The sequence below is a fragment of the Pyrus communis genome, chromosome 3 (assembly GCF_963583255.1).
Source record: "Pyrus communis chromosome 3, drPyrComm1.1, whole genome shotgun sequence".
NCBI classification, from domain to species: Eukaryota; Viridiplantae; Streptophyta; class Magnoliopsida; order Rosales; family Rosaceae; genus Pyrus; species Pyrus communis.
Genome location: NC_084805.1, coordinates 21,577,563 through 21,604,636, shown reverse-complemented (window position 1 = coordinate 21,604,636; position 27,074 = coordinate 21,577,563). Strand labels below are relative to the sequence as shown.

At 40.4% G+C, this 27,074-nt stretch overlaps 1 protein-coding gene and 2 pseudogenes across 1 annotated transcript; all 3 read left to right on the top strand.

Moving 5' to 3' along the window:
• The first annotated feature begins 721 nt into the window (after positions 1-721).
• Positions 722-2,423, top strand: LOC137727492 (BAHD acyltransferase At5g47980-like). The gene is made up of 2 exons (XM_068466344.1): positions 722-944; positions 1,063-2,423. Exons 1-2 carry the CDS (start codon positions 722-724, stop codon positions 2,421-2,423), a joined length of 1,584 nt encoding a protein of 527 aa, XP_068322445.1.
• Positions 2,424-3,078: 655 nt separating this feature from the next.
• LOC137728426 (stemmadenine O-acetyltransferase-like) lies at positions 3,079-4,411 on the top strand (annotated as a pseudogene).
• Positions 4,412-4,980: 569 nt separating this feature from the next.
• On the top strand, positions 4,981-15,452 carry LOC137728425 (phenylacetaldehyde reductase-like; annotated as a pseudogene).
• Positions 15,453-27,074: the final 11,622 nt, after the last annotated feature.

Sequence of the window (27,074 nt, the reverse complement as noted above, 5' to 3'; positions counted from 1 at the left end):
AGAGGTGAAAGGTAGGTAATGCTTCACCGGATTTATGGCGTTGTGCTTTCCACTGACATAAAAGCTTCTCGTGCTAATAACGTGTTGTAAAATCGACGGTGTGTGTGCAGTGGAATAAACAAGACACAAAATTTACCCAGTTCCTCTACAATCAATGTGATTGGAGTACGTCCTTGGGACAACAGTGGTGCTTTCATTTATAATCTAGAATCATAAAAATACAAAGACGACTCTCCCTATTATCTCTCTATTCCTCCTCTCTTCTCAGCCGTTTGGCTTCTTTCCTCATTCGTATCCCTCCTCCTTCTTCACCTCTCATTTATTTTATAAGCAAAGAGAATGCTATTCACTTTACAAATTTTCCACAAATAAATAGTGAAAATACTGTGCATAAATAGTAACAAACCATTCATGTGGGCCATCCACATATTATTCACAACAAATAATGAATTTGGTGATTGCTACAAAAAAGAATCAAGAGACAGGATTTAGTGGCTGGGTCGATGAGTGTACAAGGTCAAAAGGGATTTCAAAAAGGCAATCACTTTCCCCATCTTTTTTGACACATCAATCATGTACGTATATATAATATTTAGGAAATATAAATAAAATGAATAAAACAAAATAATGAACTTGAATTTCATCGCACAGGAACTGCAGCCGTCTAAATCTGTGTATATATGCAGGGTCTTTGTTATGAAATTTAAGTGTGAAGCAAAAGATGCCTTCAGAAATGAAGGTTGAAGTCCTCCACAAAGAAACAATTAAACCATTTCTTCACGCGTCCACGCGCAGCTGCGGGGCTCAGACTGCCAAGATGCTGGCCTATTTCTTGCTTATTATTTATTTTTTTCATCCTGGACGTATGTTTAAGCCTACCATCGGAAGCAAAGATGTTACGGCGCCTAAGGCCAATAACTTTTGGCCATTGGCCAATGGTTGGGGTTGATTATCACCTAAACCCTTCTAGTAATTGTTGATGAATACAATAAGCTGAATAAAATAAATAACTTTGATTTCATCCCCCAGGTACTGACTTTTTGTGTTGAATTATATATGGAGGAACTCTGTTATGCAACTCAGGTGTAGAGCAAAAGATGGCTTCAGACATCAAGGTTGAAATCCTCCACAAGGAAACAATTAAGCCTTCCTCTCCAACTTCTCACCACCTTAAAACTTGCAGCCTCTCTGGTTATGATCAGCTTACTCCTGAAATTTATGTCCCACTAATTCTCTTCTATCCCAACGGCGGTGATGAGGCCAGTATTGATCACCATGCTTTGTTTGCTGATAGATTCGGCCTTCTAAAAAGATCGTTATCTGAAGCCCTCACTCACTTCTACCCCTTTGCAGGAGAGTTCGTATTTAATGTTTCGATCAGCTGCAGTGACCATGGAGCTGGATTGATTGAAGCCCAAGTCAACTGTCCCATATCGAAGATTTTGGACAAACCTGATTTCCAGATCTTAGGACAGTTGATTCCAACTTCAATAGATTCCAAACAAGCAGAGACAGGCCATCTTCTGCTAGTGCAGGTCAGCTCATTTAAATGTGGTGGATTGGCAATTGGGATGAGTATTTCACATAAGGTCGCTGATGCTTCTACACTCAGCGCATTCATCAAAAGCTGGGCCGCAATGGCCCTTGGCTCGGCAGGTGCTACTGACCATGCAGTGCCTTCTCCAGAATTTGGCATTGCAGCTACTCTCTTCCCACCGCAAGATATCTTAAATTCGCAGCAAGGAACCATGGAATTTCCTCCAGATAAGGGTATAGGAAAAAGATTTGTGTTTGATGCCTCAAAGATTGCTGCCCTCAAGTCCAAAGCTGCCAGTGCCACCGTGCCAAATCCTACGCGAGTTGAAGTTGTTTCAGCGCTCATTTGGAAATGCGCAATGGAAGCTTCAAGATCAAACTTGAGTTTTACAAAACCATCTGTGTGGTCTCAAGTGGTGAACATGAGAAAAAGATCAGGGAAAACCTTGGTGGAAAACATATTGGGGAACTTTTTGTGGTACTTTGCAGCAATGAGTACGGAGAGTGAGGTGGATCTGGAAATCTTGGTTGCAAAATTCAGGAAAGGCATCGAGGAATATAAAGAAAAGTATCCTAACAGTGTTGGTTGTGAGGATGCACTTCAAAGTGTCAAAGAGCACGGGAATATCCTGATAAATGACAGTATAGTGACCTATAGTTGTAGCAGTTGGTGCAGGTTTCCCTTCTATGAAACAAATTTTGGATGGGGGCAGCCGTCATGGGTGAGTATTCCTAGTAGTGAATTCAAGAATACGATTATATTGATGGACACAAGTGATGGTTTTGGCGTGGAAGCGTTGTTGACTTTCACAGAAGAAGACATGGCCATAATTGAAAGACATGAAGACCTGCTTGCATATGCTTCTGTGAATCCGCCTGTCATTTAATTAACATCCTCTTGCGGTTCTTAGATGGATGTGATTGTATAGGTTTAAATTGTTGTCTCGATGCTTCTACTGTCTCTGCGTTTTCATTACTTTTTGCTCCTTATCGGTTCTGTAGTGTATCTTCAATAAAATTGATATGTTTTCAGCTTTATATTAGAACAATTAATGAATGAAGGAGATATGTTTCACCCTCTGTGTATTTCAATTATTATCTAATACATGAACCGTGATCTTCGAAGATGGCAATGGCATACCAGTTCAGTTGGCTTCAAAAGTATTCACGGCCATAACTAAAAGTAGTCAGGAGCCGCTTGCTTGCAGATGCTTCTCTATATGACTGTAATTAATTAGTATCCTCTTGTCTCTTTCAATTATTGGGGTGATGTCGTTCCCTTTGTGGAGTGGTTAACATTGTGTTGCTTTTAGCCATTGACTTTTCTTAATAAAAGACCGGATTTGTTTTTTAATTATTATGCATACCATAGTAGAGTTTGGCACTACGCGTAGCATCGCTATATGTACAAACATGTCTAGTGCCGTAAACAGTAGCTGAGCGCTCTTGGTAAATACTAAGGAGAGTCTATACATATTTTATGATCAGTTCACAAGTGTTTACATGATCTAGCAAGGCATCAGCTACCTAGATCTAGGTAAGATGGCCACAGAAATCTAGGTAGAAATTATTGAGTGGCAAACAATTAAACCATCCACCTCAACTCCTCATCACTTGAGAAGTCATAAACTCTCTGTTTTTGGTCAGATGGCTATTGTAATTTACACCCCACTCCTCTTCTATTCTATTACCTGTACTACCACTACTACTAGTAAGGTCAGTACTCGCCACCATGCCATGCCGTCGATGAAAGATGGCAGCATCTAATAGAATCATTAGCTAAAACTCTCACTCACTTTTACCCTTTAGCAGGAAAGATTTTGGAAGGTAATTCCATAGTTGAGTGATGGAACTGCATTCAGCAAAGTGTGAATCAGCTGTTGCTTGTTGGATATTTTGGAAAACCCTGGTGGCCAGATATTGAAACGATTCCTTCCAATTGGAATTGAATCCAAAGAAGCAGGCACAGGCTGGTTGCTTTTTGTCCGAGTTAACTTGTTTGAGTGTGGTGGAATGGCAATTGGGTTGAGCATTTCACATAGGATTGCTGATGCATCCATACTACGCACATTCATCAATTGTTGGGCCACAATAGCCCTTGAGTCAAGTGACAGTGATCAGGTACTAAACTTTTTTGGTGCTGCATCTGTTTTTCCACCAATAGGATTTTCAAACTCATCACAACCACCAGCAATGGAAGTCATCAAAGAAAAATGCATAACACAAAGGTATGTATTTGATTCCTCACAGATTGCCACTCTCCAATCTGAAGTAGCCAGTTCAGTTGTTCCCAAACCTACATGCGGAGAAGCGGTTTCAGCACTCATTTGGAAGTTTGCAACCAAAGCATCGAGAGCAAACTTGGGGAAGCAAGGGCCTTCATTTTTTCTGTCAAGATGTGAACTTGCGCAAAAGGGTTGTGCCTCCCTTTCCAGATAACTTGGCTGGGAATGTTTTGGGTTCCTTTACATAAAGGCTGATGAAGAGACTAGTGTGATAAATCCAAAAGACTTGCTTGCTAAATTGAGAGAAAGCATTGAAGGAATGAAAAAAAAATATGCTGCAAAACTTGTCTGATTCTGATGAGGCATGGCAAGAAATCAAAGATAAGCACAATATGCCAAAAAATATTGACAAAATGGAGATCTATAGCTGCACAAATTGGTTTAGGTTTCCTTTCTACGAAGCCAATTTCGGATGGGGAAAACCGTCATGGGTGAGCGTAGCTTGTATTGCAATTAAGAACATAATTGTATTGACGGACAAAAGAAATTGCAGTGGAATTGAAGAATGGGTGACTGTGAGTGAAGAAAGCATGGCCTTATTTGAAAGCAATGTGGAACTGCTTGGATGTGCTTATGTAATTCCAAGGTAATTCCAAGTGTGATCAACACCTAGTAGTGACCAAATTAAGAGGCTACTCCTCCATTTCTAATGTGACTTAAAACATAAATTGATAGGTTTTTAATTTGTTAACAGCTTAATTATTTTTCTTACTCGACGGAGAAGTTTTCAATTTGCAAATACTTTTTTGCTTTAAAAAATACACACCACTTTTTAATCATCATGCCAAACTCCAACCACTTCGTTTCATTTGTCTTTGTATTACAATTCAAACTTTTATTGTGGTTACATCATGATAATTTGATTTCTTAATCACAACCTTCTTTTCTATAATTTGATTCCTTGATCACAAACTTCTTTTCTCCTTTTGACAACGACTTGGTCATAAACTTTATTTGCGGGTTTTGGCATATTCTCTTTTAATTAATTGAATACTCTACTGTTTTTTTCTACATTCATAAAAGATGATGGCGAAAAGACAGTGTGACAATTATTGGCATAAACTATATTAAGTTTTGCGTGTGAGTGATGTGGTCATATTTTATATATTTTTGTCATATATATTTTTTTCGATTTTGTATACCTGGCTAAATCGGATAAATGATCTTTGTTGTCATAAGGTATTTAGAAGATAAAAAAATTCGAATTTAAACCAATTTATGATAAAATCAGTTAAAATTTATGTCAAGAATTAAAACTTCCGCCCTTCCTTCATTAGTAAGCCTCACGTGTGAGGCTAAAATAGTAGCCTGCCCCTTACTCATTGGTTTCCGATTTCAAGGGTTTAAATGGGACATTATTGACCAGGTTCAGCAAGTCTGCGTTATCGAATGGATGGGTGAAGTCCTCCTATGGGAATATGACAACTGCCATTACAGTCATGAGAAATAACCGTGCTCTTCCAAAGGAGCAGTTCAATCGAAGAATGAGAGCGACTATAGAATGGATGAAATTTTCAGCCTCAAGCGTGAGGCTCACTTGCAAGTTACTAACAGAGGGACGCTAAATTAATTTTGGGCATAAATTTTAACAGACTTTATCATGAGGTTTATATCCGAATGTTTTTACTACTTAGGCTATCTTTCAAATGCCCATGACCACGAGAACCATTTATCCAATTCTGCTTGTATATTTGAATAGTTTAAATGCACTAATTATATTGTTTTGATCTTTAGGCATTCGATAATGGAACTATAGGAAAAAGGAGAACAAAAAGATGATTTCGAGTGTCTAGAGTAATTCTAATGGAGTAAGAGTCTAATTAATTGCATCAATATACTTGCATTACAATAAGAAGAGACTATATCGATTTTAGAGATCAAATTGACATGAAAATGCTATTCAATTCTTGGAGAAACTTAATTACAAGTTTAATTCTTGGAGATCAAATTGACATGAAAATACTATTCAATTATTGGAGAAACTTGTAAGTGAGAGGAGGTGGGTTAAGCCTCAGAATGGGCTAGTAATAATATGGTTCAAATTAGCATTTAATGAAAATCAAACCTAAGACCTCTTATTTACAAGTGAAGAGAACCTGAGTCTATTAACGTTAGGATATTAGTGGACTTCTAATTCGCCTTTAATACCCTTTAGTGCCGTGGGGTTTTATAAGGAGATATCTTCTCCTTATTAAGGTGAGGGATGATAACAGTTCGGTTTGGGAAGAAAATGACATATCCATCTCCATAACCATGAAAATTAACCATATTCATAACTGCAAATTAACCATCGAGTATTATCCATAACTATACCTACCGGCTAACGGATTTCTCATCCGTTAACGGTTATATCAATCTTCATCAATGAAAAAATATTATTTGTTTACGTATTATAATTGAATAGATACTAATCTCGTCATCAAATATCCACATCCAAATCATAAAAATAACAATACTCTATGTAAGTGTTCATGATAAGCCAAATATGATACCAAATTAGTCCTATGAAAAAAAAAGGAAAGGGATGACGAAAGCATATAAAGCAATCACGAGAAAGACTAAACAAATTATCAAATAACTTCAATCCTTGAAAATATATATACACAATATATTATTTGGGGTGGTTTCGGGGATGGATATGGATCAGAGACCCCTATAACCATATCTGAAACCGTAACCAAATCATATTCCTAGTTTTTCCCCATAACCAAAAAGTAACCGAATTTTCATACCCAAATCCGCTCCATTCTGACGGTTATCCACAACTATCGGGTTTAACGGATTGAATCGTCATCCCTAATTAAGGTCCATCACTACTAGACAAAAAGTTGTGGCAATGAAGGATAGGAGGGAGAGTGATTTTAGAGTTTTTCTTTTCTAGGGCTACGATGTAGTATGATCATAATTTTTTTTTTTTTTAATCTTTTTTTTTTTTTTTTAGCATTGTTCTCCAACAACAGCATCAAAAACTTGTCATGAAAATTAGATAATTAAAATTAACCTCATTTTTTGTCTCAAGTTTTAGTGCTCACAAGTGTAGTAAATAAGCACAATCATCGTCCCACAAAGATCGAAGAGCTTTACTAACTAAATTGAAACATACTATGATTGAGAACTTTTAACGAAAAAATATATAAGATTTTGAATAAACTAAAAATTAAATAAAGCTTGAAAATTAAATGCATGGAAACATAGATTAAGAACATAAACAAACAAGACCTAGGGCATCTAAATTCACCACAACTAATTTTACTTAATCTCCTTAATATGTTATGAACAAGTAATTCCCCGCTATCGATGGTCTATTTTCTCTAAATTATTTAATAGCCACGACATCTGGTTGCATCAAAAGCATCCTCTTAGTGGCATCTAGACGAATTTAAACAAGTAAGAATCCATTAAGAATCTATTGAAACATAGAAAAATCACACAAATCCTAATTGCATGACATCTACAAATAGAAATTCATGGTATCACTGTAAGAAGCCAAAACTCAAGTTAAACAATACATATGACATCTACTCTTACTTGCATCAAATCAACTTAATCAAGCATCTAAATAAAAATTAAGCGCATTACGAATAACAAAAGATACTCAATAAAAAAGAAAAACTTGTTAATAACAAGAGAATTAAATATTCATATTCAGGATATATCGTAGACCTGGCATTCGTGTCATATTTTTCGTTTTCGTGTCATACCTAATATCTTAATGGGTCGTGTCTTTTAACATCCGTTAAAGTAAACGGGTAATATGACCCGACCCGAAATCGACCCATTAATATTATCAGGTAATATGACCCGACCTGTTGCTCGTCAAAGAAATATGTTTTAAACCAATAAATAATGAAAATAAAAAACATAATTTGACCCCAAAAAATAGAAAACATAACACTAAATTAGTATATACATATCATATTGTCACATAAATATTACTTCAAAACGTGTAAAAAAACAAAAACAAAAAAAAACTAATACTTGTCTTTCAAATATTATATACTCCAAAATAAGAGCCTAATGAAAAAACATTAGTACATTACTATAAAATACCAAATGTTCAAAGATATGCAAAAATGAAAGAGTTGCCTTTCAAGGTTGAGGAACCTTGCACATTTATATGTGCTTTCACATTTTTTAGACTTGTACATTAATGATCATGAATTTTATTTATTTTGAACTCCCTTAAAAATACTATTCATGAGGGTTTTTATGGTTTTAAAATTCAAACGACGATGTACCCATACTCATAGCGTAAAGGATGCGATCATGAGCCTTTGCATATTTTTTTTACTTTTTTCACACTTGTAAATTAATTATTATAATTTTTTTAATGTGTTTGATATTTTTAAATTACTTTATACTTTTATTTTAACGTGTTTTATAATTTTTTTTAATCTCATTCTTTTCCTATAGTATACTAAAAATAAATAAATAAATAAAACATATATTTTTAATTTATATGTAATAATAGTACAATTATACATATTTAATATACAATATATTCATATACTTTAATGTAAAAATATCGATGTACTAAAAAAAAAATATAATTTTATTGTTTAACTCATTCGAATACATATAATTTAAAAGAAATTGTAGACATCAAAATTTCGATGAAATGAATGTTGACCAATAATTAAAATTTCAACACTCACGTGTCACATAAATTTTACATGTAGCGTGTGACTCAACGAAAAAACGAAATAAATTGGAAAAGTCATCAAATAGGACACGTGTCAATACCTGGCATAAATGATTTATTTCATCTGATTATTTAAATCCAAAAATCAAGTTTTGGAATTCTATAAATAGGAAGCCCAGGCATTCATTTGAGGGGGGGAAGAAAAAGGAAGGAAGAAAGAAAAAGAAAAAAGAAGAGAAAGAAAGAAGGGAATTCACATCACACCAAAACCTTGAAGCCTTGAAACTCTAAAGCTCTCAAGCAAATCCCGAAGGATCAAGAAAACACTCTTCGTTCTTCGTCAAATCCTCCTTCAAGGTCAAGCCCCAACGGCCCTTGAAGAACTTCCATCGACTCAAGATCAAGCCCCGACGGCCCCTTGAAGAAAGTGTTCATCATCCGTTCATCCTAAGATCAAGCCCCAACGGCCCTTGAAGAACTTCCACCGACTCAAGATCAAGCCCCGACGGCCCCTTGAAGAAAGTGTTCATCATCCGTTCATCCTAAGATCAAGCCCCAACGGCCCTTTGGATCAACAACCTCAACAAATTCACACATCCAATCATTCTTCAAGATTAAGCCCAAAAGCCTTGAAGATCCGTTCATCCATCAACCTTCAAGATCAAGCCCAAAAGCCCTTGAAGAAATCCACACAACCATTATTCAAGATCAAGCCCCGACGGCCCTTGAAGAAAGTGTTCATCATTCATCATCCGTTCATTCAAGATCAAGCCCAAAAGCCCTTGAAGAAATCCACATAACCATTATTCAAGATCAAGCCCCGACGGCCCTTGAAGAAAGTGTTCATCGTTCATCATCCGTTCATCCTAAGATCAAGCCCCAACGGCCCTTGAAGAACTTCCACCGACTCAAGATCAAGCCCCGACGGCCCCTTGAAGAAAGTGTTCATCATCCGTTCATCCTAAGATCAAGCCCTAACGGCCCTTTGGATCAACAACCTCAACAAATTCACACATCCAATCGTTCTTCAAGATTAAGCCCAAAAGCCTTGAAGATCCGTTCATCCATCAACCTTCAAGATCAAGCCCAAAAGCCCTTGAAGAAATCCACACAACCATTATTCAAGATCAAGCCCCGACGGCCCTTGAAGAAAGTGTTCATCATTCATCATCCGTTCATTCAAGATCAAGCCCAAAAGCCCTTGAAGAAATCCACACAACCATTATTCAAGATCAAGCCCCGACGGCCCTTGAAGAAAGTGTTCATCGTTCATCATCCGTTCATCCTAAGATCAAGCCCCAACGGCCCTTGAAGAACTTCCACCGACTCAAGATCAAGCCTCGACGGCCCCTTGAAGAAAGTGTTCATCATCCGTTCATCCTAAGATCAAGCCCTAACGGCCCTTTGGATCAACAACCTCAACAAATTCACACATCCAATCGTTCTTCAAGATTAAGCCCAAAAGCCTTGAAGATCCGTTCATCCATCAACCTTCAAGATCAAGCCCAAAAGCCCTTGAAGAAATCCACACAACCATTATTCAAGATCAAGCCCCGACGGCCCTTGAAGAAAGTGTTCATCATTCATCATCCGTTCATTCAAGATCAAGCCCAAAAGCCCTTGAAGAAATCCACACAACCATTATTCAAGATCAAGCCCCGACGGCCCTTGAAGAAAGTGTTCATCGTTCATCATCCGTTCATCCTAAGATCAAGCCCCAACGGCCCTTTGGATCAACAACCTCAACAAACTCATACACCCATTCTTCAAGATCAAGCCCAACGCCCCTTGAAGATCCATTCATCAACTGTTCATCCTTATATCAAGCCTCGACGGCCCTTTGGATCAACAGCTCATCCACAAACCTACACCCTACGAAGATAGAATCAGAGGATCAAATTACAAAGAGATTGTAACCCCAAAATCATTAACACAAAAATATATTTTGTACACGTATTCTTGTTTCTTGTTGTAGGAATTTTTCGTGTTTACAAACTTGGCACGCCCGGTGGGACTATCTCTACCTCTCATCTCTGTCTCCGTTCAAGATATTCAAGCACAGTCCATGGCTTCAAACAAAGAACAAGTCATGACTATCGGCACTACCTCCATTGAAAGACAGCTGGTTCAGATGAAGGAAACAATTGCAAGGCTGATAAAGACTGCAGAGGAGAAAACTTGCAAACCGATGGACTCATCAACCGTCTAGAGGCACAGCATGGCGTCAAAGTGAAACCAAGCTCTCTTCCAACTAAGAGGACCGAAGAAGGCTTCAACCCAAATGCCTACGAACTCATGTCAAAGGCTAGGCATGACTTTGCTTCCTCTTCAAATCTTGGAAAGAAGGTTTCAAACACCGTCAACGACAAAGATCGCGACCTCACCGAGACTCAAAAGAAGTTGAAGGAGCATGATTATGGAGTTGACAACAAAAAGGCTGGACTTGGCTTCACACCAAATGCACCCGTGAAGATTTCAAGCAAAGTGAAGAAAGCTAGCGCTCAACACATCAGCGTGAGCATTGAACAAGACCAAGAAGAGCCTAAACCCTCCCCTCGGACGTCGGTCTTCAATAGGATGAGCCATTTAAGCTCCAGAACTTCAGTGCTTAATCGCATTGGTGGTCAAGACCGAACCTCTGTCTTCAAGAGGCTTAACACGCCGACATCCCAAAGCTCTGTTTTTGAAAGGTTGTTAAAGCCTAAGAAACAAAGCAACACAGCTATCTCTCCTCTGCGACGATCAGCTTCAGAAATATTTGAAGATAATGGTAAGCCTTTTGGAAAGAGGAAGACAACCCCAAAGGGAGAAAAGCTCGATGGGTTAGGAGAAAAAGACGACGCTCGAAGCTTGATTCCTTCAAGGATGGAGCGCCAAGCAATCCTAGAGGTCGATACAAAAGGACCACTGAAGGTAAGGAGGCGCATCATCGTCCACACTGGCAAATCTTCATGCCAACAAACTCAAGAGAACGGCACTGAAGAGGAGATCCAAGATGTTTTCTACATCACGGTTCAAGAAGGTAAAGAAGACGAAAGCCCGACGAAATACTCAGAGTCCCTACTCTCCGACCTTGATCCAAGCGGCAGTACAACCATGCAAGTCATGACCACTGGAGCAACTTCAATCGAGGAGCAGCTAGCTCAGATGAATGAAGCAATCGCAAAGCTCACACGGACTGTAGAAGAGAAGGACTTGCAGATTGCCGCACTTGTCAACCAACTAGATGCGCTGCCCGACGTGAAAGTCGACCCAAATATTGGCCTATTAAAGAAAGAAGACGACGAAGAAGAGGAGCCACCAGCGGAGAAAGTTGAAGAGAAGCCGAAGCTAGACCAAGCAACGGCATCCATGAGATCTCTCTCTATCCAGCAGCTACAGGAGATGATCGCAAACACTATCAAGACACAGTACGAAGGAAGCTCGCATGACTCCGTACTGTACTCAAAGCCTTACTCCAAGAAGATTGATGCTTTGAAGATGCCAAGGGGTTATCAGCCCCCAAAATTCATGCAGTTCGATGGAAAAGGCAACCCGAAGCAACATGTCGCCCATTTCGTTGAAACTTGCAACAATGCTGGGACAGAGGGAGACTACCTCGTCAAACAGTTCGTGCGTTCGCTGAAAAGTAACGCTTTTGACTGGTACACTGACCTCGAACCTGAGTCTATCAACAGTTGGGACCAGCTAGAAAGGGAATTCCTCAACCGTTTCTACAGCACTCGTCGTACTGTAAGCATGCTAGAGCTGACCGGTACGAAATAGTGGAGAGATGAACCTGTCATCGACTACATAAATAGATGGCGTTCATTAAGCCTGGATTGCAAAGATCGGCTTTCTGAAACCTCCGCCATCGAGATATGCGTTCAAGGCATGCAGTGGGGACTACACTACATCCTTCAAGGCATCAAACCACGAACATTTGAGGAGTTAGCCACCCGTGCCCATGATATGGAGTTAAGCATCACCCGTCATGGGAAGAAAGAACAGATCGCCGACTACAAGAATGACAAAGTTTTGGGGCCCAAGGTGGATAAGGCTGCGTGGAAACCCACCAAGGAAGCAATGACGCTCAACACAACTCCAGTCAAAACCCATACACGAGGCAAGGCGATTCAAACCGAAGCTTTTCGTGATCAAGAGATACGTAGACACACTTTGAAGGAGCTTGAGGAGAAGACTTATCCATTCCCCGACTCTGACGTGGTTGCCATGTTGAAAGACTTGCTTGACAAAAAGGTGATCGACCTACCTGAGTGCAAACGGCCGGAAGATATGAACCGTACTGACAGTCCAAGGTACTGTAAATTCCACCGCTTCATTAGTCATCCGATGGAAAAGTGCTTTGTGCTAAAAGATCTCATCATGAAGTTGGCTCAGAAAGGGATCATCGAGCTAGATCTTAATGATGTGGTGAAATCAAACTATACCTCCGTCACTTCTGGCTCTTTAAACTCAAAATCTTCACCTCAACCGCTGGGGGCATGCTCCAAAACCATGTCAGTCAAGTCAAGTGAAGTTGAAGGATGGACTTATGTCACTCCAAAGAAAATGCACAAGAAACATAGGTCTCCTCCACAAGTTCACCAATCGGAAAGGGGGCAAAGCAGCTACCGTCAACCTTCAAAGCTACATGAAAATGTTGAGGATGATGAAATTATGACACAAAGATCGCCCGTTTCCATCAAGATGCGCGATTTCTTCCCAAAAGACTTCTTCAATCACTCAGTCAAGACTCCTTGCTATGAAGATTGCAAGGAATGCCTCTCTAAGATCGTTTGACAAATTCAAAACGCTCCTCGTTCGCACAAGCCTAAAAGGCGATAACCAAAAGCTCCTCGTTCGCACGAGCCTAAAAGGCGACAATCAAAAGCTCCTCGTTCGCACGAGCCTAAAAGGCGACAATCAAAAGCTCCTCATTCGCACGAGCCTAAAAGGCGACAATCAAAAGCTCCTCGTTCGCACGAGCCTAAAAGGCGACAATCAAACGCTCCTCGTTCGCACGAGCCTAAAAGGCGACAACCAACGCTCCTCGTTCGCACGAGCCTAAAAGGCGACAACCAACGCTCCTTGCCTGCATGAGCTGAAACTGCAAACGGCAACCAAAAGCTCCTTGTCTGCATGAGCTGAAACTGCAAATGGCACCAAACGCTCCTGGCCCGCAAGAGCATAAACTGTGTACGGCAAAATCATCATCAAAACCATCACTCATTTGAACTACGTTATGACTTGATCTCTTCTTTGGAAGAGTACGTAGGCAACTTGAAACTTCAAAACTTCAAGTACAGTCACATCAAAATAAATAAATAAATGTTTCATTAAAGAAAGTCAATTTTATTACAAAAAAAAAAAAAAAAAAAAAAAAAAAAAACGAAAAAAAATATATATATATATATATAATATATATATTTCTATATTATATATATGTTGAAGTGTCCACTTAAAAGCCGCATGGATGGAGCAAAACAATCTTAGTCGAATTCTACAGCAGGCCTAGGTCCAGCTCTCGCCACACGCCACAGGCCGGCCCAGTGCCGTCATCATCCCCACAAACTCCCCAAAGTCTTTGCCTTTACTCTCTTCTCCCTCTCCGCCCTGTTCTCTCTCTCTGTCTCTCTCTCTTCCGTCTGCAATTTTCGATTTCTTCAAAGCTCCAAAACAACCAAGAAACTACCAATTAGGGTTTCGTCTTCGGAGCTCCGATTTTGTATGCGGGATTGTATGAGCGTTTTGTATAGCATTCGGTGGATTCATTGTGTTGCAATTCAATGGCAGAGCGGAGGTTCGGTATAGGCTATGGTTTGGCGCCCAAGAAGCAGCAAAGCTTCATCCAAGAGTCGCTGGTCATTACACCGTCCACACCACCGTCAAGGATCTTAAGGACGAGGGCGAGACGAAGCATCTAGAAGCGTTAGTAGAGGGAGCAGAGTCGCGCCTCCGTCTCTTCCAGATTGACCTCCTCGACTACAACTCCATACTCGCCGCCGTCAATGGCTGCTCCGGCGTCTTCCACCTCCCATCTCCCTGCATCGTCGATCAAGTCCACGACCCCGAGAAGGAGCTTCTGGACCCGGCGATCAAAGGAACGCTCAATGTTCTGACGGCAGCGAAGCACGCTGGGGTCAGCCGTGTGGTGCTGACGTCATCCATTTACGCCATCACTCCCAGCCGAAGCTGGCCGTCTGATAAGATTAAGGGCGAGGATTGCTAGACAGACATTGACTACTGCAAGCAGAAGGGATTTTGGTAACCATTATCAAAAACGCTGGCGGAGAAAGCTGCGTGGGAATTTGCCAAGGAGAAGGGGCTGGATGTGGTTGTGGTGAATCCAGGCACGGTGATGGGCCCTGTTATCTCGCCCAGGCTCAATGCTAGCATGTTGATGCTCGTTCGCCTTCTTGAGGGTTGCACTGAAACATATGAGGACTTCTTTATGGGATCTGTGCATTTTAAAGATGTAGCTCAAGGGCACATTTTAGTGTATGAGAACAAATCAGCAGCAGGTAGGCACTTGTGTGTGGAAGCTATATCACATTATGGTGACTTTGTGGCAAAGGTTGCTGAACTTTACCCTGAGTACAAGGTTCCCAGTTTGCCAAAGGACACCCAACCGGGCTTGCTGAGGGAAAAGAACGGAGCGAAGAAGCTAATGAACTTGGGTTTAGAATTCATTCCCATGGATCAAATTATCAAGGATGGTGTTGAGAGCCTAAAGACCAAGGGATTTATTTCATAAATAAAACTGCAGGGATATGAAACTGATCAGGGATCTAGTACTGTGGAAGCAAAAGCAGCAGCAACAGCTCCTCCATCTTCGGTGTTTGATATAATGCACCACCTTGGCGGGGACGTTAGCAAAGTGGATTCCAATCTTCTCGAGAAAATCCTACCAGATTAAATGTACGGTCGAGCAGTCGAGGTGCGTGGAGAAGAGTACCAGAGGCAGAGATTTGAGTCCAGTCACTGATTAAGTTGTGGCGGAATTTCTACATGGAGGAGTTCGGTGCTTCAAGGGCTTATCAGGCGGTCAAAAACACCAAGAAGTCGAATGTCGCATTCAAATGGAATGAGCTCTACAAGACAAAGCTGGAGGACGCCAACAAGAAAGAAAAGAAGGCAGCTGAGAGGTTGAAGTCGGTATCAAATGGAAGCTGCTCGGAAACAAAGCCGGCAAGTTGTTGTTTGCACGGAGGCAGAGGTTGCGTCATCATCAAGGACCAGCAAAAGAAGTAGAAGCAGAAGAAGCTGCAGAGGCTGAGCCGAAACGTGTCTGAGGTCATCTCGTCGCTCAAGAACTCGCTGAGTCTAGACTGGGCGAGTGACTTAGTTACGGCATCATTGGATGGGCATCCTGCAACGTTGATTCAAGATGTGTCTGAACAGGAGCCTCAAGGTCGCCAAGTCTGGTGTGAAGAAGAGGGAATCTCTGGCCTGAGAGAGGAACTTCCTGATAGAGTCGCACATCGCCTCTTTCTTCAACCTCAACAGTGTGGACTTTGCTGCTTGCCTTGCACGGTGACGCTTCATCAAGACCCTGCCACGCTTGCCATGCACACTCTCATTTTTCCTCATCCTTCACTCTGGCCACCGTGGTCAAAATCGGCGAGGAACTTCAGTGACCGCTGTCAAACGACTAGCCGATCGTGAAGCTCTACGCTTTGCACTACTTCAAGCTTTGGCTGCTTCTGCACCTCCGCCATGGCTGCTGCCTTTGAATGTGATCAACAAAACCAAAGTTTGTCAACTCACATCTGCTTGCCTCTGCTGCTGCCTTTGAAGGTGATTGACAAAAGCAAAGTTTGTCAACTCACACCCAAAGATCTCATCCGTCTGCTTGCCTCTGCTGCTGCCTTTGAATGTGATTGACAAAAGCAAAGTTTGTCAACTCACACCCAAAGATCTCATCCGTCTGCTTGCCTCTGCTGCTGCCTTTGAATGTGATTGACAAAATCAAAGTTTGTCAACTCACACCCAAAGATCTCATCCGTCTTCTCTCGGACTCGGCCTGGGTTTTCACCCACAAACTCAGCCTTGCAGATCACCATATAAAAGAAAAAAAAAATGATGGAATCTGGGTGGACAGCACCATGCACAAAAAAAAAAAAAAAAAAAAAAAAATATATATATATATATATATATATATATATATATATATAATAAAAACAATGATGGTGCTTCTGGAACCATGTGCAAAAAGAAAAAAATATATATATAATAAAGAAAAAAACAATGGTGGTGCTTCTGGCACCATCTGAAATATATATATATATATATATATATATATATATATATATATATATATATATAAATGAATGGTGGATCAGTGCCACCGAAAGCAAAGAAAAGTAAAAAAAAAAAATAATAAATAATAAAATAAAATGAAAAGGAATGATGATGGACGGTGATGTATATGTTTTATCTGTATTTAGCACAATACACTGAATAAAATAAAGCATGTCCATTAATCTCCAAGAAATTACAAGTGCGTACAAAAAAAAAAAAAAAAAAAAATGGAGCTTTCACAAAGGATGTTCACTTGAAGCCCCATTACTTGGCAAAACTCTCGGAGCGGGAGGCATCGGAGCAGGAGGCATCGGAGCGGAAGACATCGGAGCTAGAGCATTCCAGGCCTCAATACTTGGTGGAACGCTGGATGACCCAGGAAAAAGGTGCCTCTGGAGATAAGCCGCAAACCTTTGACGGTCACTTTGAATCTGACCTTCAGATTCTTGCAGCTCATCAAGCTTCCTCTTCATGCCCGACGAATAGTTATTTGCAAGCACGTGCAAACTTCTATTCTCGTACTTAAGCTGTTTGATCTCCTGCTTAAGATTTTCCATCTCTGCCATCAATGATTCCACCTGACGGGACCGAGCAAGCAGGCGTTGGCCCATGTTGGACACAGAGCTCGCACACTGAACACTAAGAGCGAGGGACTCTTGAACGGTCAACTCATCGGACCGTCCTGACAGCAGCCTACTATCTTTCGGAGTGAGGAGGTTCCTAGCTACTATTGTAGCTGTTGTGGCGTCCTGCATCACGGAGTCTTCACCTGTAAGAGGACCGTTAGAAGATAAGAAAAAAGGGCGCCATACGTTACCTTGACGCGACGCGCCCGTATCACTGCTGAGACTCAATTCTAAGCTAAGGTTCGATGGGTTTGCCATTTTTCAAAAGTGTTCAAAGAGATGGGGTGGATGGAGTTAAATTTCAAAGGGCCGGAGACGATTTTCACAAATGGGCAGTCTTCAAAGTGTGCATGTTGGAGGTGATCGATACCTCTATAAAAAGCCAAAGCGACACGACCACCGATTCAAAAATTCGGATTTTCCAACGTGAAGTTCGGCGACGCGTTCGCGGCTTTTCAGAAAACGCGTTCAACTTTGTCAAAAGATATCTGACAAAGTCGAAAACACGTGGAGGCCATCATCGCAACTACACGTCTTTAGCCGACAAGCGCAAAGTTCGGCGACGCTTTCTCTGCTTTTCAGAAAACGCGTGCAACTTTGTCAAAAGTGGCGCTCGTTCAGAAATCGAAGAGGCGTCGTTCAGAAATCAAAGAGGCGTCATTCAGATATCGAAGAGACGTTTGTCGACAAGGGTAAAAGAACAGTACCACCACTTGCTATTAAGAAATCCCTGTATACGTCGACCTTCATCTCTTATGGCAAGGCAGACCTGAAGAAAATGCCCAACTCTTCCTCACCTCTGAGGGCGCACTCCCAGCAAAGCCTCTCGAAATACTCAATTTTTTCTTCTTCCCCAAAGAAGATACCAGATACCTGGAGTACATATGAGCCAGGAGGAAACGGTAGATCGAAGCATGTGGAGACAAACACAACAAATACATGTGCTGATTCATTCGCCGCTTCTTCCAAAGCAAAGGTATCTCATATCATCAAGGGCGAAAGCAAAGGTATCTCATATCATGCTTTTTCCCTATCTTTTCCTTTGCCCTTGTTCTCACCTGCCAGGACAAGGACAGAGAAAGCAATATGTCGGAACCTCCACTCAAACTTGCGCTGCCACCAAGAAGTGATGGTCTATTCAAATGCGAGGTTTGCATTCAACTCCTGCATCAGAGGACAAATACTACAAGAGTAGATGCCAAACCTGCATAAGGAAATACCACTTCTGCAAAGGGAGCAAGTAAGGCAAGTGAAAATGATACATCGAAGCATGTGGAGACAAGCACAACAAATATATGTCCTGATTCATTCGCTGCTTCTTTGAAAGCAAAGGTATCTCATATCATGTTTTTTCCCTGTCTTTTTCTTTGTCCTTGTTCTTACTCGCATGGTAAAGTGAAAGAAGCAATCAGCCGGCACTTGGAGTCAGTCTTCCGATCTGGAACCGACTGCCTGGAATCTATTCCCTGGTTGCTTACCTAGCGTTGCTCTCGAGTAGTCATCTTCAACGGTTGATACACTTCCAGAGAAGGGACCACTTCTGCAAAGGGGAGCAAGTAAGGCAAGTGAAAATGATACATTGAGGCATGTGGAGACAAGCAACAATTGCATATGCTGAGCTATCCTCTAACCCTCTTCAATACGAATTGGAGAGATTGAACAAAGAAACAGATAAAAGGAGTAAGCTCAGACGATTGGAGGAAACCAGAAAATCTTCCAATCGAACTCAAGATCAAGCCTCGATGGCCCTTGAAGAATCCTGCTGCCCAGTTCAAGAGTAGCACAAAGGAAAATCAACGATTGGAGGAAACCAGAAAATCTTCCAGTCGAACTCAAGATCAAGCCTCGATGGCCCTTGAAGAAATCACAAGTCCGATTCAAAATCAAGTGTTCACCACCCTTGAATCAAATTCAACTCCAGATAAAAGGAGTAAGTTCAGACCTTCGGAGGAGACCAAAAGAATCTTCCAGCCCAGTTCAAGGTTAAGCCTGTGGAAAATCAACGATTAGGGGAAACCAGAAAATCTTCCAGTCGAACTCAAGATCCAGCCTCGATGGCCCTTGAAGAAATTTCCAGCCCAACTCAAGATCAAGCCCCGACGGCCCTTGGGTTGACATCTACATTAAGGGACTTCAAAACGCATCTTCTGAACGTGACAAGCACATGTCTACGACGCGCCTTGAAGTGGTGGCATTTGTAGACATCAAAATTTCGGTGAAATGAATGTTGACCAATAATTAAAATTTCAACACTCACGTGTCACATAAATTTTACATGTAGCGTGTGACTCAACGAAAAATCGAAATAAATTGGAAAAGTCATCAAATAGGACACATGTCAATACCCGGCATAAATGATTTATTTCATCTGATTATTTAAATCCAAAAATCAAGTTTTGAAATTCTATAAATAGGAAGCCAAGGCATTCATTTGAGGGGGGAAAGAAAAAGGAAGGAAGAAAGAAAAAGAAAAAAGAAGAGAAAGAAAGAAGGGAATTCACATCACACCAAAACCTTGAAGCCTTGAAACTCTAAAGCTCTCAAGCAAATCCCGAAGGATCAAGAAAACACTCTTCGTTCTTCGTCAAATCCTCCTTCAAGGTCAAGCCCCAACGGCCCTTGAAGAACTTCCACCGACTCAAGATCAAGCCCCGACGGCCCCTTGAAGAAAGTGTTCATCATCCGTTCATCCTAAGATCAAGCCCCAACGGCCCTTGAAGAACTTCCACCGACTCAAGATCAAGCCCCGATGGCCCCTTGAAGAAAGTGTTCATCATCCGTTCATCCTAAGATCAAGCCCCAATGGCCCTTTGGATCAACAACCTCAACAAATTCACACATCCAATCGTTCTTCAAGATTAAGCCCAAAAGCCTTGAAGATCCGTTCATCCATCAACCTTCAAGATCAAGCCCAAAAGCCCTTGAAGAAATCCACACAACCATTATTCAAGATCAAGCCCCGACGGCCCTTGAAGAAAGTGTTCATCATTCATCATCCGTTCATTCAAGATCAAGCCCAAAAGCCCTTGAAGAAATCCACACAACCATTATTCAAGATCAAGCCCCGACGGCCCTTGAAGAAAGTGTTCATCGTTCATCATCCGTTCATCCTAAGATCAAGCCCCAACGGCCCTTTGGATCAACAACCTCAACAAACTCATACACCCATTCTTCAAGATCAAGCCCAACTCCCCTTGAAGATCCATTCATCAACTGTTCATCCTTAGATCAAGCCTCGACGGCCCTTTGGATCAACAGCTCATCCACAAACCTACACCCTACGAAGATAGAATCAGAGGATCAAATTACAAAGAGATTGTAACCCCAAAATCATTAACACAAAAATATATTTTGTACACGTATTCTTGTTTCTTGTTGCAGGAATTTTTCGTGTTTACAGAAATATATGATAAAAATATAGAAAATATGAACACATCAGTGAGCCAAGTCTTTCCACCCCACGATGTTGAAAAGTTGGGCGCTAGCTTATATATGTGAAAATGTTACATTGGATAAAGGATACCTTTGTGCATGGTGGCTTTCCTTGAGGTATACCTCAATTAAACTCTTTTTCTTCGCTCGACCTCAAATAAGTTTTTTTAAAGGGTAATAAAAGTGATTCAGCTTATATTGTAGTTAATATGGGACATTTTGGATGCTCCCTAACTACCAATGTTCTTTAACTAAAATCTTTGTGATTTTTAGTTTTTTATCGAAGTCTCTGGCATTAATGTAATAATATATTTCTATATACGTTATTATATTTTTAAATTAAAAATGAAATTTGTAGTTATTTATATTAATGAGATTTTAAATAAAACCCATAATTATGGGATTAAAAATATTAAAGATGAATTATACTCTCCAATATATTGTGTGTATATGACACACCCCAACCCAGAATGTCCACCTGTACTTCGAATCGAGTTGTACTGGTCGACACTGGGAGGTGATGAAGTCATGAAGTGCAGTGATGTAGAAATTGTGAGTAAATTTAAACCTAAAAGTGCCCAAGTATAAGAGTGCGCTTGTGAGCAGGAATGAACCCATTTCACACGTGATGTCAGAGCATAAGTACAGTACAGTAAGATAGGGTGAGAATTATACCATCGGGGGTAATCATCTACACCAAAGTTTGCCAAGAATCCTCGTCGATACGAAAGCTGAGCTGCTAAAACCTGGACAGGCACAAAACAAGGGTGAGTGGGCCTGAAAATAAAGTTTTAATAAAAACATTTTGAAAACGTTATAACCCATCGCCGTAAAACAAGTATAGTTTCAAAAATATACATACTACATATAGTATAAAAATGCTTACCATAACCAGCAATATTTCAAGGATGCCATACGTTACAACTTTCGTAAATAAGTACATGACGTTCGTAATCACATATTTTCGCCTAAATAAACATATCACATTGAATGCTCATCGACAAATGCTGACACAAGAGTTCATGCAGAGGTATTTTAACATGAATAAGACTGGGTGTAATAATGATATACACTCTAGTACTACAATCACGTGAAGATTGGCACTATGCACAGCACATACGAGTCGGAGTTGCCTATTGCAACCTGTACGACAGGACTGGCACCTACAATGGATCCAAAGTAAGTGTACGGTACGATGTGCACATACACGTGAAAGTCTGGCCCTGGCCCGGGTGAGTACTAACACAGTTGCAACAATGATGAGCAAATAACTTAAATATAATCATGCCACAATAATTCAACAATTCTAGTCAATATAATTATATTCATGACCATAGATATAATTAAGGCATCCCCTTTATAGTAAGCTTACCTATGCATCCCGTAGGATTATTTCATCATTTCCCAACAATAAGGCATTTCTTACGAACCTTAATTTAACTACGGCAATCACGTAGGAAATTCATTAAGAAATGTATATATGGAAACTAACCGATATATATATACAAAGAAAAGACCCACTCACATTTCATGTCGTCAAGTCGACCCGCCTCATAGCATTGAGAGTCTTTGCGATGCGTTTCACCTAGAAACGAAACCATTAATATAAATACGTAACGTACTAACGTATAAACGTGTTTTCGTACAAAGTATGGCTAATAAAGAAACTATTTTAAAACGGTTGAATTTCGAAAAACGGAGGGTGGATTTGGGTCCAGCACGTCGAGAAACCTTGTGAAACCCTACCCCAAATTAAATTGTATTTTCATTTTGTCCCTGAAACTTTATAAAAATGTGCAATTAGGTCCCTTATCCTAATCTAATCTAGACCCTCCATCAAGATTGTCTTTTTCCCCCACGCTGCCACGTGGCAGGCCACTAGTCCACTTGTTCTCTCTCTTTCTTCGGTCTCTCTCTCTCAGCACTCACTCTCTTCCCTATCTCAGATCTTACTCATCTCTCTCGCTCTCACTCACCCCAAGCTAACCACACACATGTCGAGACAACACCACCCCAATGGCCTCACCACCACCACCATCAACCTCATGGGAACCTTCTCACTCTCTCCATCGCTTTCATGGAGCTTCAGGACACCCAGAAGGTACCCAAAACCAGGTCTGGTGAACCCATGTGGGTTTCGAGCAAGATCTGACCACATCCGATCATTTCTCGGTGAAACAAAGGTAACAAACCTCCCCCTCTCGACTTCAGCTTCAATTTAGTACCTAATTTATGCCCTAGGTTGCTAGCTTAACGGTGACCAAAGCTAGAAAGCTCCGGCTTTCTTCCTCGGCGAGAAACCCAAGGCCAACGCGCCACAGGCCTTCAAGCCGAATGTGTAGCACAGGCCATTGGCCCAATTCTTGGGTCAAGCTTCAAGCCCTAAACCCTAGAACCCAACCCAATCTTTTAAAACCCAAAACCCACTTAACTAAGGCCCAATACCCCTAATCCCAAACCTTAGGCCCGTTAACCCTAAACCCAAAACCCAGCAACCCTTAAGCCCAACCCGTTAAGCCTCAAAGCCCAAAAGCCTAAAGGCCCAACCCGGTTCTAGACCCAAGCCCAAACCCTTGACCCGGTCCAACCTTAAATGATCTAGCCCGGTTGACTTTAACCGACTTGACCCGCTGACCCAATTGACTTTGGCTTTTTGACCCTTTTTTGGGTTTTCGTCTGGGACCCCTCCTAGGCTAATTTCGACGTTCTGGACCCATTTATGACGTCCGTTTTCCCAAATTCAATTTTTTAAGTATAGTTTTGCTAATTGTACTCTTTATGTGTCTAGGTGAAATTAATATCAGCGATTCCGTCATTCTTATTTCATACGGCTCTACGACGACAGCGTATATGTGAGTGGACCCTTTCTAAAATGATGTTTTAATATTAGAAATGCATACATGAAAAGCATGATTTAATGATTACGTTTTATGAAATGTTTTATGAGATATTACGCTTACTTAGAATATTTTGGAATACCATATTTTCTATTGAACCCATGTTCTTGTAGGGTATCTGATGGATGACAATATACTATTTAGAACATGTTTTCCACACTTTTTTATAGTATAGATGATGAATGACTTTATACTATGAAGATGCTTTTGAGATATATGTACCTATGTTTGGAAAGATTATGTTCAATGTTTTTGTGCGTATCTAGTGGTCACTATTCCGCCAGGGGCAAGGATGGTGCTGGCATGTAGACCAGGAGAAATAATCCCTGGCTTCGGGTCAAGGGACATGAAGCTGGCAAGGGGCCTAGAGAAATAATCTCTGGCTTCGGGTCGAGAAACATGGAGCTGGCAATGGGCCAAGTGATATTATTATTTGATACCACTATTTAGCACTATATACGACTTATGCTTTATGAAAGATTTTATGGCATGCTAGGGTTTCGGAAACCTATTATATATTATGCCATTAATGTTTTCGGAAAACTTTGGGGGTTAGTATGTTGATAATTGTTTCAATATTATACATACATACATATATATATATATATATATCAACTTGGTCCACTCATTTTTGTTTTGCGTCCCCTCAAGACCTAGGTACGAGGAATACAACCCGAGCTACAAGGCATTCCCATACCGATGACATCGTGTTACCTCCTCTGCTTTGACCACTCTTGTAATAACACCTTCTATTGTAATCTATTTTATAATATGCTCTAAACATGTCATACATTATCATAACAATTCATTGTTGGCAGTTGAATATTAGTATTGTGATAATACTCTACTATTGCATGAATAGTCACATTCTTTTATCTTGTTACAATTTAGGTGTATGTTCGCAGCATTTGCATTCTTAAATGGCTTACATCACCTTCGGATGTCGGCCAGCATGTGGCCATCTCGATGTTCCCCGGACATCAGGATTGGGGCATGTCAAACCTAAGGAGGGACCTCAGCCAATTTTGTAAAAAGTCAACGGAAAGGTCAACGGTCAACCTTAAAAAGTCAATAGAGAGACTCGGGAGCAGTGGCGGATCTACAGAGGGACTTGGAGGTCCCAGGACCCCTCGGGGACCTCTTGTACTCAAACACGAGGTCTGTTCAATGTGCTATGTAATTTCTGGGTTTCGTGGTTTTGTTCTTGCGAAGACGAAAATTTCAAAAAATCAACATAAGGAATATTCTTTGGAATATTCCTAGAATATTCTCAGCCCATTTTGGAAATTGGGCTGGGCTGGGCTGGAGCAGTGACCCAAAGGTTTGGGCCAAGTTTGGACTTCGGCCCTTTTTTTTTTTTTTTTTCCCTTTTCTTCTTCTTCAGCCGGTTGCCACTACAATCGTCGGATTCCACCCAGTTTCGACCACATCAAAAACTTAACTAAGCATAGTCTTCCACTATATCAAATGAAAGCTCAAATAATAAGGAATCGAAACATATCTTTGGTTTCCTTGACCGTGGCCGGAGGTGGCCAAAAAATGGCTCGAAATGGCCGGATATTCGCCAAAAAACTGGGAAATTTCCCCCCACACCATTTTTGTAGCAAAACGTCACCAAAACATCTCAAAGTTACCCTAATCGTATTCTAAAACGTGATCCAATAGGGTTTAAAGAGTTTTCGAAACATACCCTCGCTGAAAATGGCGAGAAATCACCAGAGAGATTTTTAAATAGTGGCGGTGCCACTGTGCAGAGAGGAAAAATGGGGAGAGAGTGGCCAGGTGCGTGACTCCATCATCATTCATCAGTGGAGAGTTCATGAAGGATGTGTACACCAGCAAAGATGGTGTGCGGTGGCCGTGTTGCCGTCAATGTTATGGTAGAGAAGAGACTCGGGAGCAGTGGCGGATCTACAGAAGGACTTAGAGGTCCCATGACCCCTTAGCGACCCTAAATCATTGCTAGAAATTTTTCGGGGACCTCTCGTACTCGAACACGGGTATGTTCAGTGTGTTCTGTAATTTCTGGGATTGATGGTTTTGTTCTTGCGAAGACAAAAGGAGGAAGAAGATGATTAAATGAGTCTTTCTCATCCTTTCATTCACATGACCACCCTCAAAGTTTCCCATTTAATGTATTTTTTAATTGGTCCAATCACATTTGGACAGCTAACATCAAGTTGATCTTTTCGAAAAAGAAAATGGGTTGTCACTTGTCAGACCCTATGTGTTTTTGCTAATTGGTGTGGTTGCCTCTTTATGCGTCCAGTGCCTCATTTTACCTTCTACACCCACATATTTAACACACTTATTTGTCTTAAAATTCAATATAAATCAATATGATCTCTAAAAATATTATGTAAATTACTATGAACTTGTAATTATTTGAACTTTTATCTTATACCTTAAATTCACCAAAATACTAAAGGTATATAATAAATTTACTTAAATTCACCTAATCCGCCTAGATCGCACACGGAGAAGAAAGAAAATAGGACCCTTTTTAACAATTGGTATATGTTTTGTATTTTTTTTTTTGTTAAATGTGTGGTTATTTATATTGAGAAATATGTTTTTTTATGTATTGGTAATGAAGCTATCATAGAACATTTTTAGACTATGAAACCCCCTAGTGTACTCTTAAATTAGGATTTTATAGCTTGTAATGTTGTTTTGCGTATGATTTTTGAATGAAATGTATTATATTTAACTTTTCAATGTTAATTTTGTCTATAAATTTTTTTACCTTTATTAATGGGACCCCCCAAATTTAAAATCTTGGATCTGCCACTGCTCGGGAGAGGTGAGAGAAGAGTGAGGGAGAAGGGAGAGAGCATGAGAGTTTGAGTGAGAGGGAAAAGAGGGAAAGAAAGAGAGTGCCCGAGATTGGGGGAAGGGACATGCGGGAAAGATTGAGAGGTGAGTGTGGCCCCCACGGGCCACAAAATAAATTAATAAAATATTAAAATATCCTTTTAAAAAAAATAAAATAAAGAGATAAAATATAAAAATTTGAAATAAATATATAAAATATAAAATAGTAATTTTTACAAAAGTATTTTCAAATTCGTAGTTCTGTAAAATCTTCATCGTAACTCTGATTTCGATTTCACTTTCACCTACGCATTCGTACCATCAAGTACTTTGAGACTACGGTAAAATAGTAGCTCGCACACGTCACAAAATGATGGTCAACAAAAGTCAACAATCTTGTCTCTAAGGCATTTTTGTCAATTCACTTTTTAAAATTAATACAATCGTAAAAGTAGGGACGGGTTGTCACAATACACACACAGATGGGTACATTCATCAAAACTAACCAAAAATTATTGTACCAAAACATGGGTACATTTTTCAAAAGCAAAAAAGTAGA